The sequence below is a fragment of the Dermochelys coriacea genome, chromosome 4, assembly GCF_009764565.3.
Source record: "Dermochelys coriacea isolate rDerCor1 chromosome 4, rDerCor1.pri.v4, whole genome shotgun sequence".
Lineage (NCBI taxonomy): Eukaryota > Metazoa > Chordata > Testudines > Dermochelyidae > Dermochelys > Dermochelys coriacea.
Genome location: NC_050071.1, coordinates 93,576,634 through 93,596,616, shown reverse-complemented (window position 1 = coordinate 93,596,616; position 19,983 = coordinate 93,576,634). Strand labels below are relative to the sequence as shown.

Below are 19,983 nucleotides of genomic sequence, written 5' to 3'. Positions count from 1 at the left end.
AGTGAAAGAACAATTCATCAAGAACTTCCCATTCCACCAGCAGTCAGAACTGTAATAGATACTAACACCAGTCTTCTGCGATTTGGTCTCTGACAATCCGGTAAAATTCAGGCAAAGGACCACAATTATGACCTTCATTTAAGGATTTGCCATAATATCTAAAAATAAATATTCAAAATTATAATAATTAAGGACCAAAGAGAAATCAGAAAAACCTTAACCATGTTTCTTTAAAGTAAAGAAAAAACACCTCACTGCCAGTTCATATTAAACATTCAATTTCATGAAGAGAGTCACAATTACTTTGAAAAATGCATTTAGTCTGAAGTTGCTAAAAACTTATTTTCAAATTTTCTTACTTTTCTCACAGACGATCAGTCCGTAGTGCAGCCATTCAGAAACTTGTGAACTACTAACATCAGGGACTTTTGAACTCCAATTTCCTCTATTGTATATACTTATCAGGGAGCAAAGTCTACCAGTCATAATCTGACACATAGATGTGGAATAATTCTTATGTTTTTAGTTAATAAAATACTTGTATCATCAGTAAACCAACAACATATTTTAAACTAAATATAGTACATACTGTACTTCCAAAAAATTTTAAAGCAAAGTCTAGATTTTTAGAATTTATTTATTTCACTTCAAAAACATATGGATTAAAAACTCAACATTCTGTTTTACATATTGAAACAACAATCATTACAAATGCTGAGAATAACTTTCTTCAAGAACAACAGGTTTTGGAAGTACATAACCCTATTTTACACAGAGGCATGTAGTCTGTACTTCAATATTCCTAGAATCTCAAATGTATCTAGTAGTTAAATAAATACAGGAGCACACAAGAAATCTTCGACTTAAACAAAAAACATCCAGAAAATATAAAGGGATGCAGTTACAAGTTAAATTGCAATTAAATGCGCAACACAGGGTGTATATTGCATCCATATTTTTTCAAACTGTGTAAAGTTTATGGAAGGCAACCAAATATATTAAGAAAATTTACAAATAATTAGCAAGCACCATACATATCAATCCTTAAATGAATAAGGATTATTTTTGCTAACTTTAAATTACAAATGGATATTTTAAACAAATCCAAAGACATAATTTAACACTATTACAGGTTTTTGAGATAAGTTCTTTCAAACAGTTTGCATTTAGTACCTCAGTGAGAAGAACTCTAAATCCAGATACTGTATGCAGTCATGTGGTCATGCACATAATTAGTCAAAGTTATCAATATTAACCATATAATGACAATGTGCCCATACAGATTTTATTATACCTTTGACAGAAAATGCTGCTGAAAACTTTTTAAAATGAAACTTCTATAAATTGAAGCCCACAAAGTATCAATCTGCCATTAGTAATAAGGGGTGAAAATACTAAAAGCTTTTCATTTTGTTTCTTTGCCATGTTGAGCTATAACACAAGTTCTATATACCAATAATTAAAATAGCTAAGGAATTTGTATGTTTCAGGTAAATTTATATTTTAAAGAATATTAATAGGGATAACAAATATCCACTTCTGTAAAGCAATTTAAGCTCCATGAATGAAATGTGCTGCGTATGTGCAAAATATGATCAACATTTATTCCATGTCTAAAGTGAGCAAGACAATTACTTTCACTGTTGTTTTTTTAAAACTAAACCACTTGAGTAAAAATCATTTTGCTGTTGCCATCATTCATCCTAATACCACCTCCTCCCTCCTGTTTGACACACTCAGTTGTTGCATCATGTCTAAACTAAGGCCCCAATCCTGCAATCAGCTCCATATGTGTACACTCCCGCATTCGTGCAGAGTCCCACTGACATCACCAGGGCCCAGCCTAGGACTGTGACTGTCTTTTGTGATGTGCCTACCACACCTTTGCATACTGTCAGCCAATAAAACTAGATTAGATCTTACTTATCTATTCATAAGTACCACATTCAGTGGGGAAGTTAATATGTAACATTTGTATACCCATTAGTACTAGAAATTTCTAGTACTAGTACTGCCTGTTAATAACCATTCACAGGAAATCACTTACATGGCCTTCATTATTAAGACCACTAGTGGCTAACAGAAAGCAACACTATTTTTAACTAATGGTAACGAGCATCAGAGGGGTAGCTGTGTTAGTCTGTATCAGTAAAAACAACAAGGAGTCCTTGTGGCACCTTAGAGACTAACAAATTTATTTGGGCATAAGCTTTTGTGGGAGCTGTCTGTAAGCGAGGACTGGCCTGTCTCCCAAGGTCTGTGAGAGTGAGGGATTGTCCTTCAGGATAGGTTGTAGATCCTTGATGATGCGCTGGAGAGGTTTCCCTCTGTTGCTATTCACCCCTTCTTGTCCACTGTTGGGAATGGGCCACTTCTACCCTAATTGAATTGGCCTCATTAGCACTGATCCCCCACTTGGTAAGGCTACTCCCATCTTTTCTTGTGCTGTATATTTATACCTGCTTACTGTATTTTCCACTCCATGCATCTGATGAAGTGGGTTATATCCCACAAAAGCTTATGCCCAAATAAATTTGTTAGTCTCTAAGATAACAAGTATAAAAGCCTTATAATTAGCAAGTTTATTTTTTACCTTGGAATACATGATTCTCTCTCCAAAGACAGTTAAGAGGGTTTTAATAAAAGCTGCCATTATTCTCAAAGTGCAAAGGTTTCATTAAGACCCCAATTCATCACGATATGTAAGAACTTGCATTAATTTTTAAGCATGTATTAATTCTCATTATGTAAAATTTAGTCAGATGCTTCCATACAATGCAGAATTGGGACCTAGATTACTGTCACATTTATAACTACAGAACATCTGCTCAATTTCAAATTTAAATACCAGTTTATTTAGTCACAAATTTATTATATTTCTAGTCATTGTAAATAGCTACACTTTTTTTTTTTTAATTTATAAAAGTAATGGTCTCAATCACTATGGCCTACAATAGTGTTATTACAGTGTTTTGAATCGTCATCTGTAGAATACCATAGAATATTTTTTATTAAGGTACCCAAGAAAAAAGTGTGTTCCCCTAATATAGTAGAGGAAAGATAATATCAATACACCTTTGAAACACTGCATTTCAGCAACAGAAATAAAATATATTATAAATACCATATATAATTAAAAAATGTAGCATAACTAGGCTGGTGCTTAGATACTATAATGCTGGGAGTCTAAGAAATACTTCTGATAAATTCCAAATTTCAGTATTGCCAACTAAATATTTCAAACATGAAAAAAATGAATAATTCTGCTGAAACAATAACTGTAAACTAATGTTGATGTATGGAAATGTATTTCCATGATAATTCTGAATCTAGAGAATTTTTATTTTTTTAAAAAACAAGACATCAAAACGCACAGCAGAAGCAATTGGAAATTAAATAGGATTCTGCTGTAGGCTCTTTCATTCACATATGATAGGATTGCATATCATATAAATGTTTTGGGAAATGGTCAAAATGCAAGCTAGTATGATATGGGATTTTCCAATACATCTACATCCACTGGCCTGCTATTGATACTACTATTCCCAGTAGCAGAGTTGATTCCATCCACAATTTTTTTTTTATAGTTACTTAATGGCTTTCTATTGCTTCCTAAAAGCTTAATTCCCAATTTCTTCTCTAAGCTTCTGGTTGAATAAAGTATGGCACATCCTTACAAAGAAGCAACTTATTCTCCTAAAGAAAAAAAAAATGCGTAACTTAACAGTTGGGCAACTGCTGCCATTTTCACTGAGCCAAATTACAGGTGTGCTCTGAAGCCAGAAAATCTATTATCCTTTGATTCCTATTAAGAATTTGTTACTTTTGTTTCTGTCTATGTGAATAGCTATTGTTCAGCTTTCTGTATTAATTTTATATTTACTACATGATCATGGATTTGAATACATGCTGCTTTGCTACCCTCCAAAAAATAAAAAATGGGTTTTCAAAGTGGAAGACAAGCTTCTAACTATCAAGTCAGATACAGTACAATAACTGACTGTCCCACTTCTGCCTAAAATGTTGGGCACAGATTTTTCTTAATGTCTTCTTCAGGATCAAATAAGTCAGCATATGCTTTTCTCTAATTAATTGAAAATAATCAAACGAAAATTGTCAAGAGTTCATATTAATATTCCAACAGTCAATATTCATCAACTGCAAATAAAAACTGAAGCTATTTGAATAAAGATTTCACTGCATTTACAGGGCTATAGTTTTGAAAGCTAGCTTCTGTTTTGCATCCAAAGTGTAAGTATGGCTATTTGGAGATGGAGAAAAGGTTACTTGGATGTCAGGTACAGATTGTCTCTACAAAGCAGTTATTTAGATGACTGACCTTTACTGCACTCTAAATAATTACTGGTGCAAAAATGAAGGTCTGGTTGAAGGTGGGCTGAAAATCAGCATATAACACATCTATATAAAAGAAGCTAGATTGCCTTTTGGCCCCTTCCTGTAGGGTTTATCTCTAACGAACTGGAAAGATCCTTCCCAATTGTTCCTTTGTGGTTGGTTTCCTGTTACTGCCACAAAGCATGGCTCCAATGAAGCCATGCTGCCAGCGCCTCCTTCTTACCACAGTTACCCCAAAGTCCGCTTCTTAAAGAATGATTTGCGCAACGAAAAAGAGGCTCTGTGGAACAAGTAACAGAGCTGCAAACTGTATTGCTTTTTCCAAGGAATCTCTGCAGAGCCCACGGTGGAACAATGTGCATCCTCCCAACTCTACACCTCACTCCATGCAGATTCCAGCAACTTCTCAGAGTTCTGAGGTGAGAGGAAGTAAAACAGCACTTCAGAGGCAAGGAGTTGAGGACTCTTTGCAGGAGGTGCTCAGCATCGTGTAGGATCAATCCCCCAGTAAATCTCTCTTACTGGCCTCAATTCTGCAAGGGACTTGATCAAGTGTGTATGTTGAAGCATGTGCTTAAGTATCTTGCTAAATCAGACCCATTATTATGGTAAATACTGAAATTATGCAACAGACATAATATTGCTGTGCTAAAAATGTTAGTAATAAATATTATAATAAACTGTTGTGTAAACAGAAATAATTGGCATGCAATTGTTTTATACACACAAATGTAAAAACGTAAATGAACTCTCCTCATGACTGCTCTTGTCCCAGTACTTTGCATTTAGTGTGTGGTTCCACAAGGGTTGACTGAGGTTTGACAACCCATGTTGCGGGTCTTCACTTCAACTCGGAATAGAGTTCCATCTGAACACATACAGAGCTTATAGCGCAGCCAGTCAACATTATTAAACGTTTCCCCATAAGAACTTGGAAGTCGAGATGTGCTGAGCATCACAGTTCCATTTAAGATAATGCTGTTTTCCTAATAAAAGAATAATTATGCAATTTATCACTTAACAGAAGTAGGATATTTATTTCCAAAAGAATGTAAACCAATCGCTTATTTTCAAAGCTACCCTAAAGATAATAATAGAAAGTTTATTAATTTTGTTTACATTTTAAGTCTTTGCATAAGAACTTTATTTAAAAAAAATCATGAGTGAATGTAGTGCTCATACAGTTCTGATCCGCAGCATGCCTTGCTATTCCACTCATAGGCCAATACTGAGCACACTACTCATTTTGTGGTAGTTAGATGTGTGATGCACAATACAATGAGCCCACCAAGCTTATCTTCACTTGTGAACCAGAACAAACCAGACTTTAAACATCAATCTTCTAAAATCTACTATTTTTCCATTTAACCTCTTCCCCACTTCAGACTGTCCACATCATTAACATAACATCAAAAAGCATACAGTATGAAATAATTACTAACTCAAAGTTTTTAAGTCACTATTTCAAAAGATGATTAAATTATTACATTTGCTTTTATAATGCTACAAATTAATTGAACTGCTACTAAACTATATTTTTATACTGAACTTACAGATTTGATTCCATCCAAAAAAATGAGAGAGCCTAATTTTTCTTCTTCTTGGTTTTTAACATGGAGCTATTAGAAATAATTTTGTCAATTTAAAATACTTACTGCTTTTAGTTCCATATCACCATGCATGCGAAACTCAATGGTTTTGCCCATGATGAAAACGCCTTCATTTCCACAAACAATGGCACGTCCGTCAACCTTTATATTTAGGTCACTGGTAGCATTGCTGGTAATCTTAAAAGGAAAAAATATGCAAGAAGAATGAAATAATGATAAATACAGTTTTAAAAGTTCCATTTTTGCTTGTCTTTAGTTTTGTTAAATTAGTTCCCTAAATAATAGCCACACTGCTAAAAATTTGAATATAACACAGCCAATGCATGTTGCATATCCCTCTCCCTATGCCTTTAAAGTTTCTACAGTTTTTTACTGCTCTGAACAATGAGTCATGTCTAGAAACAAGGATTACCTATCTTGGAAAATTTCTGTGTCACAGTAAAAAGTTTAACTATCTAGACTGTCAGCTGACTTACATTTCCATATCATTTGGTTAGGATTAAGTACAGTAAGAATTTCAAACATTAATGCTAGAGTAGAGGTTCCCAAACTTGGTTCGCAGCTTGTTCAGAATAAGCCCCTGGTGGGCCACAAGACTCTTTGTTTACCAGAGCGTCCGCAGGTACGGCTGCTCGCAACCATACCTGCGGATGCTCTGGTAAACAAAGCGTCTTGCAGCCTGCCAGAGGCTTACCCTTAACAAGCCATGAACCAAGTTTGGGAATTGCTGTGCTAGAGAATTTAGAGGAACATATAAGTAGTTTAGGTGCCAAATTTAACCTACCTTATAAGTCTCTTATTCTGAAAAGTGATTATATAAAAATGATTCCTCCTTACGCATCAGATCTGCTCCTTGTGTGTATTCAAAGTTAAATCTGTTTACTTAGGTACAAAAATAAGTTTACTTTTTATTCCTATTAGTTCTGCAGAGTAAACATCACTGAGAGAGTGAGTTGGATTCTATTCCTTCTTGTATGTCATCAACAGAATTGTTCACTAAATTCTAAGTACACAGCCAGTTACCTGTGTAAACCTATTGAAGGCAATGGTGTTGTATAGTTGTGACTAAGGGCTTGGCTACACTTACATTTTATAGCACTCTAACTTGCTGGCTCAGGGGTGTGAAAAATCACCCCCGTGAGTGCAGCAAGTCAGAGCGCTTTAAAGCGCTAGTGTAAACAGGCTCTGAGCGCTGGGAGCTGCACTTCCAGCACTCGGAGCTAATCCCCTCGTGGAGACAGATTACTAGGAGAGTTGGGAGAGCGCTCCCCCAGTGCTCGCGTGCAACCACACTCGCACGTCAAAGTGCTGCCATGGGAGTGCTCCCGCGACAGCACTTTGAAGTTTCCAGTGTAGCCATGCCCTAAGGTCTTAATGTGGCCTGAAGAATCTTTATTACAGATGGTGATGTGGAAGAAAGAAACCTCAGAGCTTGATTTTCAGATCCCATGTTGAATTTGTAATGCTGGCAGCTGGAAAACATCTTTTTTACTAATAAATGGGGCACATTTGATCTGGAAGTCAAACTGACAAACATGGAACCCTGCAATGCCATTGTTGTTCACTTTTCAGTTTAACTGCACATAAAAAATTGTTATAATGTGCTGGATAATGTCATCTGATTATTACAAATATATTGCCAAGTAAAAGAAAGCAATAGGCACAAGTTATGTGTTGTGTGCACTCGTGTGTGTGTGGTATTTTTAAAGAACTGAGTTTTTAAAAAAAAAATGTGAATTCTCCACAACCTCTGAACAGTAATAATTATACAACAAGCTATTTCCGGACCAGTTAGCTGTAAAAATCAATAATGCTGGCGCATGAACAAACAGGAAAACTCCAATGGCAAACAGAAAAATAAATTTGAGTATTCTGGTCCTGATATGTTAGGATGGTTAGTTAAAGCATTTTATTTTATCTTAACTTATTCTCTTACTTGCAACAGTGTACAACAAAAAGAACACAGTTATTATGACTTTTTTTCAGGATTTTACTGTTTACATTTTGCAACAGTTACTTCATGTCAAAATACTTTTTTGGTTATACTTCTGTATTTACTTGAATATGGCCAAGTCACAACACAAACTGCATTCCTACTTTGCAATTATGAACAATTCCATAATTAGCCTTTATATATAAAAAAAATGAGCTATTAAAATAGTTCATACCCTCTCCGTAGATGCCTTCTGTACATTCAAAATTTTCACTCCATTTGGCAAATGAAACTCATGAGTCTCATAGTCTGTGCTGAACAAAGTATTCTGTGTCCTTGGGTCAATAAATTCCATACCAATATCACTGGTAATGGAGGTTTTGTCCTTTTCAACACTAAGTTTTGTTGTTCCTTGCTGAAATACAATCTGCAGAAACAAATCATTAAAATTATTTTAAAACATGACAAAAACATTTCTACTATAGTTATGATTAATAATAATAATGCAATTCCCCCATATTGTTTACCATATATGTTCAGCTCATGATGCAACTTACAGGCTGGTTATTTCCAGTGATAACCAAATCTTCATTACGCCTGCCTCCTACGGTACTTTTATATAATGGATGTATAACTCCCATGTCGGATACTTGTTTAAATCGCAGTAAGCCGCTCTCATGAAACTCCATGCTGTCACAACCATTGGGCCCAATACGAATCACAGCCCAGATGACAAGTGTGATCTAAAACAGTAACACAAGCATAGTTTCATATTTATTTTAACACTACAGATGCAGGAAAACAGAGTGATCAAAATACTTTTTTTAAAAGGAGTGTTTAATTAGTTATTACATTTGAAATAACCACAAGCATACAAATGATTTAAGTGCTAGAGATTTTTACAATGGATGTGTGAAAGAAAGTTTGTTTTAAAGAAACTATTTTCCTTTACTATGTTTATGCTTTCTTTCCATTGAAAACACAGAAATGCAGTTAATCACAATATATGGTTATTTTTAAACCATCTCAAATATGATCTAAAATAGTTTCTAAAATATTATAAAAACCTACATTCTCCCTGCACTTGAATATTCTGAAATTAAGTAATGTGGATGATCACTTGAGACATCTTCCTGTTTGAGGTATTGGCTGTATCCTAAGCTAAATAAACTCAACGGGAAAGGTGTCTGTTAACCCAGGACACAGTCAATCTTGAGTTAAAAGAAAGGACCCTTCAGTGTTGATGGTATACTGAAATGCCTAACTATGAGGAGATGAGAAGCAAAAGTGGGTATTAAACAAGTGAATTGCAGTAGCAAATCAGAATGCAGATTGTATAGGATGAATTCTGAAAACTAATATACAGTTCAGCTAGTAATTATATAACATTCCTGTGATTTGATGGGTTGAGAGCACTTCATTGCATACATTAATTAAAAATAATTGTATTGAATGTTGCACTGGTAATAATTTGCATTGTTTGTCATGTACAGCTCTGGGTGTGGGAATAATCAGAAGATTCCTGTTCCTGATTAATATTAGGGGCATAGGCTTGGTTGTCGTAGTGATACACATGGCCTCTTAGATGAGAGAATGTAAATATAAGATTTAGTGTTTAAGCTCTTCATGGAAGGAACTGTCTTTTAAATCTCGGTAGAACATCTTGCAATGTTACGATGCTATTTTTAATAACAACTTTGGGAAGAAATTGAGGAAAAAATCATTGGTCTGATTAGTCATACTAAGAAAAAGACAAGGAAAAAAAATTGGGGACTTCTTGCTAATAAAAACCCCACAATAAAACACTTTGAAATAATCTTTTAGAGACTAAAAATAAGCAGGAAATGTAGGGAAAAAATTAAAGTAATCCCCCTTAATACACTTTAAGATTGTGCTTTCCAAAGTATTCTGATCTATGCTGGAGATGGTTTATATTTATTTAGTAAATACTCAATAAAAAATAAACCAAGCATGCCCAAACATCACTTGCAGCCTAAGTGTTATACTTACAATCAAATTGATGACAGCCAAAATAAAAAGGAGAACAATCACACAAATAGCCAAGTTGCCTTTCCTGCCCCGTAAGCCTGTTTTATGAAGACGGTCTTCATCAATTGGGATATATCCAGCCTTAAAGTTACTGTTGTGTTCTTTATTAATGTTTCTCCGCTCCACAGCCTTCTCACGCATAGACTTCTTCACAGGGCCATTAGAACTTTGCTACAGCATGACACAAAGCATGGGTAAATGGTTATTTTACAGGTAATCAAAATTTATAACAAAAGTAAGAGTTTGAACCAGTGGAATATTTGTCTGCTATCCCAATGTTTAGTTTATCTATTTTTAAGTAACACCAATACAGAGGCACTTTAAAACCAATTATAAAGAATTTCTCAATTTTTTTTAAATAACTATCTATAAATCAATGATGGTGTTGCAGTAACTAATTAAATTTCAGTTGTAAAGAATTTCATTATGTATTTACATTTTGGGATTGATACAAGATGTGCTCCTTATATCTAACTGGATTATTTAACCTAACAGGCAACCAAACATTTATTTTTTAATTCCTTGTGAACTACAGTGTGAGTCTCTCAGTGGGTTTACTTAAGAATGTAGAAAAGAGAAATGGTACAAGCCATAAAGTTATCTCACTGGTTGTCCCTAAGACAGAAATCCAAAAATAAAACATTTAAAGGGACACCATAAATTGAAAAAAATCATACTACTTGTTTACTAATTTTAGGTAACAAATAAGATTGCTCTCACTGAAAGAACACAAAAACAAATCTTTCAGGAGTTTTATTGTGTGCATTTGACAGCAATTTGTACAAAGTCATTTTTCTCTGTTTCTGGGGGTCTCTCTCTTCAGGAAAAGGGAAGAGAAAAAACATCGTAAAACCACAAAAAAATTGTAGGGAAACTCGTGGGCATGTATAACTAAAAATAGTTTTAACTTATTGTTTTGAACTGACTAGATCTCAAGGTGACAGTATCACTTTCATTGATATTACTGGAGGGCAAATTAACAGGTAGGGAATACTTTCATGTAAAGTATTCTCAGGGATAGAAAGTGAAAGGGTTATAAGACTCCCACATTTTTAGAGCTTTGTACAAAACCTTATAGTACCTTGTTCTTTCTCCCTATTTTTCTTCTCTTTCAATACAGCAAGATGCTATTTTGAGGTCTAATCCTGCAAACATTCTGCAGATCAATTTTACTCACATGCGAGTCTAACTTAAACATAATAAATGTTTTACTCCTGGGGGCATTCTGTGCCAAAAATATAAAAATTCTGCACACAATATTTTAAAATTCTGCAAATTTTGTCATAATAAAACTACTTAATCACACCATTTGCAATTATTTTGGTAATTTATTTCAAAATACTTGTCAGCAAGTATGTCTGTAACACTACAGATACACACACACACACACAAATTCCCCCAGGAATAGAGAGTTAAAGAAACCCCTATGACAACCCTGTTCCTGTTTCTCTGCCCCCCTCCTCATCCCCCTCCAGAGCCCAGCTGCGGGGGGAGGTCAGATGCTCACAACCCCTCCTCCCCAGAGCCCAGCCACAGTGCCCTCAGCCAATACATCCACACCCTCTCCCCTCCAGAGCCCAGTCATGGAGACCCCCAGCCCAGTTACCCGCACCCTCTCCCCCTCGAGCCCAGTCGTTGGCCTCCCCCTTGCCCAGATACCCACACCTCTCCCCCCCCCAGAGCCCAGCCATGCCCACTCCCCTCCAGCCCAGACACTTGCCCCCCCTCTGCCCCAGAGTCCAGAGATCCAGAGGGAGAAACAGCTTGATCCCAGGATTGCATGGAGTTTCCTGCACGCCACTGTCTCCTTTCCTCAGAGCGTGCTGGGAACTGCAGATGCCAGGAACCCTCCAGCTCCCTCTCCCTCCCTCCAGCAGTGTCTTCTATGTGCGAGCTGAGCCCTGCTGGGTCCAGCGCATTTCTGTGGGGGAAAGGAAATTCTGCATGCACAATGTTTATTGCTGCAAAATTCTGCATTGCGCAGTGGCGCAAAATTTTCCCAAGAATAATGTTGAAAGACTGGGCACAGTGTGACTCCTTTCTCTCTTCAGGCCACATCTAATGTTACTACCATGGATGATGAACTATGAGGGTATGTCTCTCTCCCCTCCCTCATCCCCTTTACCTCTCAGAGACAGATGATGACACTCCTTTGATCATTTTAGCCTCCATTACTCCGAGCGAGAATTCAGATAACTAGACTGAAAACTTAGCCTAAGTCATATTTAAACACTGTCAACAAACTGTCACACTCGTACAAATTAAATAAAATGAAGCATATGATCACAATTCTATTTACAATAAACTACACAGCTGTATACTGATTTATCAACTGTGAGACTGAAAGAGACATTTACTCCTATGTTGAGATGTTACAACAAATGTACATTTTATTAACAAAATTTGGACTATGTGAATGGGAAAACCGCTTTTTCCTATTACATAAATATACAGACACTGTTCCTATAGGTGAATCTGTATTCCAATGTACATTTGTAATGAAAGCGGCAAAGAGTCCTGTGGCACCTTATAGACTAATAGATGTATTGGAGCATAAGCTTTTGTGGGTGAATACCCACTTCAGATGCATGAAGATTATTTTAATATTTTTAATGAGTATCTAAATTTCTGTCATTTACCCCTACCAACAGCTAGCACTATATATAACAAAGTTCTATTATAGCATAGCAAAAAGCAAAGCTCAGGTGATCTTTAGCGGGATCCTTCCTGTTCCTAGAGAAGGGCAACAAAGGTCTGACAAGATTATGACTGTCAACAGATGGCTTAGGCAGTGGTGCTATAAGGAGGGCTTTGGGATGTATGGCCACTGGGAGGCATTCACGGACAGAGGTCAGTTCTCTTGGGATGGACTTCATCTGCGTAGGGAAGGAAATAGACTTCTAGGATCGAGGCTGGCACAACTGATAAAGAGAGCTTTAAACTAGGAATTGGGGGAGATGGATGGGAGATGTCCAGAAAATCTCCACGCCAGATTTTAGCATTGAGAGGGAAGAAGACGAAGTAAGAAAGGATACAGCCGTGGGTAGGAGAATGTATATAAGGAGCGAGGGCGGTGTGGATACTAGTCTAATAGGTTATACTGGCTGTAGAATGACTGTGCCTAATAGGGTACAAAATGTGAGCGAGTCCAAACAGCAAAAATTAAGATGTTTGTACACCAATGCGAGGAGTCTAGGTAACAAAATGGAGGAACTAGAGCTACTGGTGCAGGAAGTGAAACCAGATATTATAGGGATAACAGAAACATGGTGGAATAGTAGTCATGACTGGACTACAGGTATTGAAGGGTATGTGCTGTTTAGGAAAGACAGAAACAAAGGTAAAGGTGGTGGAGTAGCATTGTATATCAATGATGAGGTAGAATGTAAAGAAATAAGAAGCGATGCAATGGATAAGACAGAATCCGTCTGGGCAAAAATTACATTGGGGAAGAAAACTAGTAAAGCCTCTCCTACGATAGTGCGTGGGGTGTGCTATAGACCTCCGGGATCTAACTAGGATATGGATAGAGCCCTTTTTAATGTCTTTAATAAAGTAAATACTAACGGAAACTGCATGATCATGGGAGACTTTAACTTCCCAGATATAGACTGGAGGACCAGTGCTAGTAATAATAATAGGGCTCAGATTTTCCTAGATGCGATAGCTGATGGATTCCTTCATCAAGTAGTTGCTGAACCGACTAGAGGGGATGCCATTTTAGATTTAATTTTGGTGAGTAGTGAGGACCTCATAGAAGAAATGGTTGTAGGGGACAATCTTGGCTCAAGTGATCATGAGCTAATTCAGTTCAAACTAAATGGAAGGATTAACAAAAATAAATCTGCAATTAGGGTTTTTGATTTCAAAAGGGCTGACTTTCAAAAATTAAGGAAATTAGTTAGGGAAGTGGATTGGACTGAAGAACTTGTGGATCTAAAGGTAGAGGAGGCCTGGGATTACTTTAAATCAAAACTGCAGAAGCTATCGGAAGCCTGTATCCCAAGAAAGGGGAAAAAATTCATAGGAAGGAGTTGTAGACCAAGCTGGATGAGCAAGCATCTTAGAGAGGTGATTAAGAAGAAGCAGAAAGCATACAGGGAGTGGAAGATGGGAGGGATCAGCAAGGAAAGCTACCTAATTGAGGTCAGAACATGTAGGGATAAAGTGAGAGAGGCTAAAAGTCGAGTAGAGTTGGACCTTGCAAAGGGAATTAAAACCAATAGTAAAAGGTTCTATAGCCATATAAATAAGAAGAAAACTAAGAAGGAAGAAGTGGGGCCGCTTAACACTGAGGATGGAGTGGAGGTTAAAGATAATCTAGCCATGGCCCAATATCTAAACAAATACTTTGCCTCAGTCTTTAATAAGGCTAAAGAGGATCTTGGGGATAATGGTAGCATGACAAATGGGAAGGAGGATATAGAGGTAGATATTACCATATCTGAGGTAGAAGCGAAACTGAAACAGCTTAATGGGACTAAATCGGGGGGCCCCGATAATCTTCATCCAAGAATATTAAAGGAATTGGCACATGAAATTGCAAGCCCATTAGCAAGAATTTTTAATGAATCTGTAAACTCAGGAGTTGTACCGAATGATTGGAGAATTGCTAATACAGTTCCTATTTTTAAGAAAGGAAAAAAAGTGATCCGGGTAACTACAGGCCAGTTAGTTTGACTGTAGTATGCAAGGTCCTGGAAAAAATTTTGAAGGGGAAATTAGTTAAGGACATTGAAGTCAATGGTAAATGGGACAAAATACAACATGGTTTTGCAAAAGGTAGATCGTGCCAAACCAACCTAATCTCCTTTTTTGATAAAGTAACAGATTTTTTAGATAAAGGAAATGCAGTGGATCTAATTTACCTAGATTTCAGTAAGGCATTTGATACCGTGCCACATGGGGAATTATTAGTTAAATTGGAGGAGATGGGGATCAATATGAACATCAAAAGGTGGATAAGGAATTGGTTAAACGGGAGACTGCAAGGGGTCCTACTGAAAGGCGAACTGTCAGGTTGGAGGGAGGTTACCAGTGGAGTTCCTCAGGGATCGGTTTTGGGACCAATCTTATTTAATCTTTTTATTACTGACCTTGGCACAAAAAGTGGGAGTGTGCTAATAAAGTTTGCAGATGATACAAAGCTGGGAGGTATTGCCAATTCGGAGAAGGATCGGGATATTATACAGGAGGATCTGGATGACCTTGTAAACTGGAGTAATAGTAATAGGATGAAATTTAATAGTGAGAAGTGTAAGGTCATGCATTTAGGGATTAATAACAAGAATTTTAGTTATAAGTTGGGGACGCATCAATTAGAAGTAACGGAAGAGGAGAAGGACCTTGGAGTATTGGTTGATCATAGGATGACTAAGAGCTGCCAATGGGATATGGCTGTGAAAAAAGCTAATGCGGTTTTGGGATGCATCAGGAGAGGCATTTCCAGTAGGGATAAGGAGGTTTTAGTACCGTTATACAAGGCACTGGTGAGACCTCACCTAGAATACTGTGTGCAGTTCTGGTCTCCCATGTTTAAAAAGGATGAATTCAAACTGGAGCAGGTACAGAGAAGGGCTACTAGGATGATCCGAGGAATGGAAAACTTGTCTTATGAAAGGAGACTTAAGGAGCTTGGCTTGTTTAGCCTAACTAAGAGAAGGTTGAGGGGAGATATGATTGCTCTCTATAAATATATCAGAGGGATAAATATAGGAGAGGGAGAGGAATTATTTAAGCTCAGCACCAATGTGGACACAAGAACAAATGGGTATAAACTGGCCACCAGGAAATTTAGACTTGAAATCAGACGAAGGTTTTTAACCATCAGAGGAGTGAAGTTTTGGAATAGCCTTCCAAGGGAAGCAGTGGGGGCAAAAGATCTATCTGGTTTTAAGATCCTACTTGATAAGTTTATGGAGGAGATGGTATGATGGGATAATGGGATTTTGGTAAGTAATTGATCTTTAAATATTCAGGGTAAATAGGACCAATCCCCTGAGATGGGATATTAGAAGGATGGGATCTGAGTTACCCAGGATAGAATTTTCTGTAGTATCTGGCTGGTGAATCTTGCCCATATTCTCAGGGTTTAGCTGATTGCCATATTTGGGGTCGGGAAGGAATTTTCCTCCAGGGCAGATTGGAGAGGCCCTGGAGGTTTTTCGCCTTCCTCTGTAGCATGGGGCATGGTTGACTTGAGGGAGGCTTCTCTGCTCTTTGAAGTCTTTGAACCATGATTTAAGGACTTCAATAGCTCAGACATGGGTGAGGTTTTTCATAGGAGTGGGTGGGTGAGATTCTGTGGCCTGCGCTGTGCAGGAGGTCGGACTAGATGATCAGAATGGTCCCTTCTGACCTTAGTATCTATGAATCTATGAATTGTTTTTCTTGGCTGCACACATTGTGAATGGTCATCCTTAATTTTTCAAACAAATGTAACGTGAGAAGCTTGATACAAAAATGTAGTTCTTTCACTACACTTTTAATTGGTCTTGCCTGTGCAAGTAGATGGGGGGCCTTAGAAAATTCAGTAATACAGCTTGCACAATGATAATCAAAACTTTTCAAAGAATCAAGATCAATTAAAAATAGAAATTAAAAATGTGTAGTCCTTTGAAGAATATCTAATTACAAACTGGAGTTCCTTTATAATAAATCTTGTATCTCTAATATTTTTTAGATGTATTTAAACAAGGAGGTGCGGGGAAAGTGTTCAAAAACCTTCCAGGCCTTTACACATAATAAAGAAGCAAAAATACCATTTAAAAAAACCAAAACACTGTTGCCAACTGCAAGCATTCAAAAGAATCAGGCCCCGTAAAATCATGACATTTAAAAAAATCTAATGATTTTTAAGCCAATCATTTTTTCATTTCATTATTTTATTTGTCTTCTGAGTTCAGGTTTCCAAGCTATTCTCTGAAACCATAAGGACTAGAAATTTAGTTTAAAAAGAAAAAAAGCTGAGATGCTGAAGGAATCAGAGGACTCCAGAAGCTTGGGCTTTTAACGAAACCCCCCGATATGGCAAGTTTGTTTCTGTTGTAACCCTACGGATCCCAGGATCTGAGAGGTCGGTCGTGGTTTTCCAGGCTGAAAGGCAAACTTGTCCCTTCCATCAACAGGAAGATGGTCCCGAAAAAGATTTTACCTCACCCACCCTCCCCGCTCTAAAACATTTTCAGATCACCTTGAAAGCAAGAGGCAACTGTGAAAGGGTTTGCTTGCAATGAAATTCAGCGTAAATCAGGCCCTATGAATTTTTGTTTGATTTTACGACTTGAGTAACAGAAAATCAATGTGCAAAGAAAAACACCCCCTCCCCCCCCCCCCAAAACACAATCTCGCCACCACCCATGCACCAAATGCCAAGGGCAGCAACTGTAAATACACACAACGGTCTAGGCTCTCATTAGCTCCCCCCTCCCCCCAGCAGGGAAGAGCAGGTTTTCGTGAGCCCAGCCCTGGGGGAGGGGAGAGCAGCGTGCAGGCGGGTTTCGCCCCCCACGGCCCGTTCAGGCGGCCCGGCGCAGAGCGTGGCCACGGGCGGTCGCTCCTCGCCCAGCGCCGGCGCCCGGAACGCGGCGGGGCTCCCAGCGCCCGCGGGCAGAGGAGGGGCTGGCGGGAGTCCGGCCTGGGGCGGGCGCTCCCCTGCGGGCCGTGGGGCCGGCTGCCTGCGGGGGAGTGTCCCCGCCGGTTCACACGGCCGGGCTGAGAGCTCGGGCCCCTAAGGAGCCGCGGCTGGGGGCGGTGCCGGCACAGCCGCCTGGGAGGGGCTGGTCCGCGGCCGCTTTCCCTGGGGCCCGGGCGCCGCTGGGGCTGTTCCGTCCATGGCGAGGGAGGCGGCCGCTCCCCGCGCGTCCCGCCGTGTGGCGAGCGGGCACAGACCTGCTCTGAGGCGGCCGCCGCCATCTTCCTCTCCCGCCGCTCTTCTGTGGTTGTCCCGCCCAGGCGGGGGAGACTAGCGCCGCGCCGGCCGCCTGTCGCCGCTCCCTGTCCTGGGCTCGGCCCCTGCCGCCGAGCGGGGCACCTCGCGCTGCTCACGTCCGGCCTGAACTCTAGGGGGCAGGGCGGGAATTCACCCTGCCGCTCCCCTGGGACTCCCAGAACAGCCCCGCTCGGCGTGACCCCGGCCCAGCGCAGCCTCAGCCTGGCGGCGAGCGTGTGGGGATGCGTCTGACACGCACCCTGGCGCCCCGAGATGCAGGCCCCGGGCCAGTGGCAGGGAAGCCGCATGAGCTTGTGCTGGAGGCCTTGTGGAGCTTGGGAGTCAGGAAGGCTGGGCCAAGTTCCTGGTCTGCCACAGACACTGGGTCACTTTCCCTCTTTGAGCCTCAGTTTCTCACGAGGAACCTGAAGATAATGATGTTTCTTGGAGTAGAGTCCCTGTGGTGTCGGTGGGCAGGGTCCACAGCCGGCCTCCGTGCGTCCCCTGCCCTGCAGATGGGAGATTTTCTGTGGCAGTGCTCAGTTGGGGCCTGCCTGCCTGCGCAGTAGTGATCTGGCCATGCCACTGGTGCCTCATGCAGCGCCAGCGCGACCTGACCTGTTGGGTTCCTTCGCGACCGTCCTCGGCTGTAGACGGAGCTCAGTGGCAGAGCTGCCTCTTTGTTTTTTCTCTCTATGGAAATATTTAGGTTAGTTGTAGTTTTGTACGTCTAGGTTACTTAGTTAGATACTGTTCTTTCTCAAAAAAAAAAAAATGTAATTGTTATCATTCCCACTCTTTCTCCCTTGGGAAACTTAATGGCCACGATGCCTGGCTCGCCCGGGTTTATATGCTGCGACTGGTGCCGTGAGGTGATGCCTGTCTCAGAGAGCCACTCGTTGAGTGTCTGTTGTTTGGGGGAGACTCATCCCTCAACAATGTGCACACCGTACAACCTGTAAGCCAGGGCGTGACATGACAGATCATAGACTCATAGGACTGGAAGTTGATCTCGAGAGGTCATCTAGTCCAGTGCCCTGCACTCATGGCAGGACTATATTATCTAGACCATTCCTGACAGGTGTTTTGTCTAACCTGCTCTTAAAAATCTCTAACGATGGAGATTCCACCACCTCCCTAGGCAATTTATTCCAGTGCTTAACCATCCTGACAGGAAGTTTTTCCTAATGTCCAACCTAAACCACCCTTGCTGCAATTTAAGCCCATTGCTTCTTGTCCTATCCTCAGAGGTTAAGAAGAACAATTTTTCTTCCTCCTCCTTGTAACAATCTGTTACGTACAGTAACTCCTCGCTTAACATTGTAGTTATGTTCTTGAAAAATGCTACTTTAAGCAAAATGATGCTAAGCAAACCCAATCTCCCCATAAAAATTAATGTAAATAGGGAGGGTTAGGTTCCAGGGAATTTTTTTTCACCAGACAAAAGACACTCTCTCTCTCTCTCTCTATATATATACACACACACACAGAGTATAAGTTTTAAACAAACAATTTAATAATGTACACAGCAATGATGATTGTGAAGTTTGGTTGAGGTGGTGGAGTCAGAGGGTGGGATATTTCCCAGGGAATGCCTTACTGGTAGGTGATGAACTAGTACTCGGCTGAGCCCTCAAGGGTTAACACATTGTTATTAATGTAGCCTCACACTCTACAAGGTAGCAGGAATGGAGGGAGGAGACACAGCTAGCAGTGGCTGCAAACATTCCCTGTGGAAACTGAATGTGATGAAACCATGCTATCCCAGTGGAGCGCACCACTCCCTCCACTTTCCAAAGTGCATGGATGGTGGGATGCATGTGTGTGAGAGACAGAGACAAACTGTGTGTGTGTGACTGTGAGAGAGAGAGAGAGGAAGAGAGAGACACACTGTGTGTGTGTGTATGTGTGAGAGAGAAAGAGGCACATTGCCCCTTTAAGTACACTGACCCCACTCTAAGTACACTGCCTTTTTAAGTAGATCAGCAAATTGAGACAGCAGCTGCTGCCAGAAAGCTCCCTCTGTCCTGAGCCCTGTCCTGCCCCGCCCTGCTCTGTGGAGATGGAGTGCGGGGGGAGAGGGACACCCTGACATCAGAACCCCT

General features: G+C 39.7%; 1 protein-coding gene across 1 annotated transcript; it reads right to left on the bottom strand.

Moving 5' to 3' along the window:
• Positions 1 to 619: 619 nt before the first annotated feature.
• Positions 620 to 18,477, bottom strand: SGCB (sarcoglycan beta). The gene is made up of 6 exons (XM_038400377.2): positions 17,839 to 18,477; positions 9,910 to 10,119; positions 8,457 to 8,642; positions 8,135 to 8,326; positions 6,012 to 6,143; positions 620 to 5,342 (listed from the first exon to the last, which is right to left on the bottom strand). Exons 1-6 carry the CDS (start codon positions 18,184 to 18,186, stop codon positions 5,142 to 5,144), a joined length of 1,269 nt encoding a protein of 422 aa, XP_038256305.1. The 5' UTR covers positions 18,187 to 18,477; the 3' UTR covers positions 620 to 5,141.
• Positions 18,478 to 19,983: the final 1,506 nt, after the last annotated feature.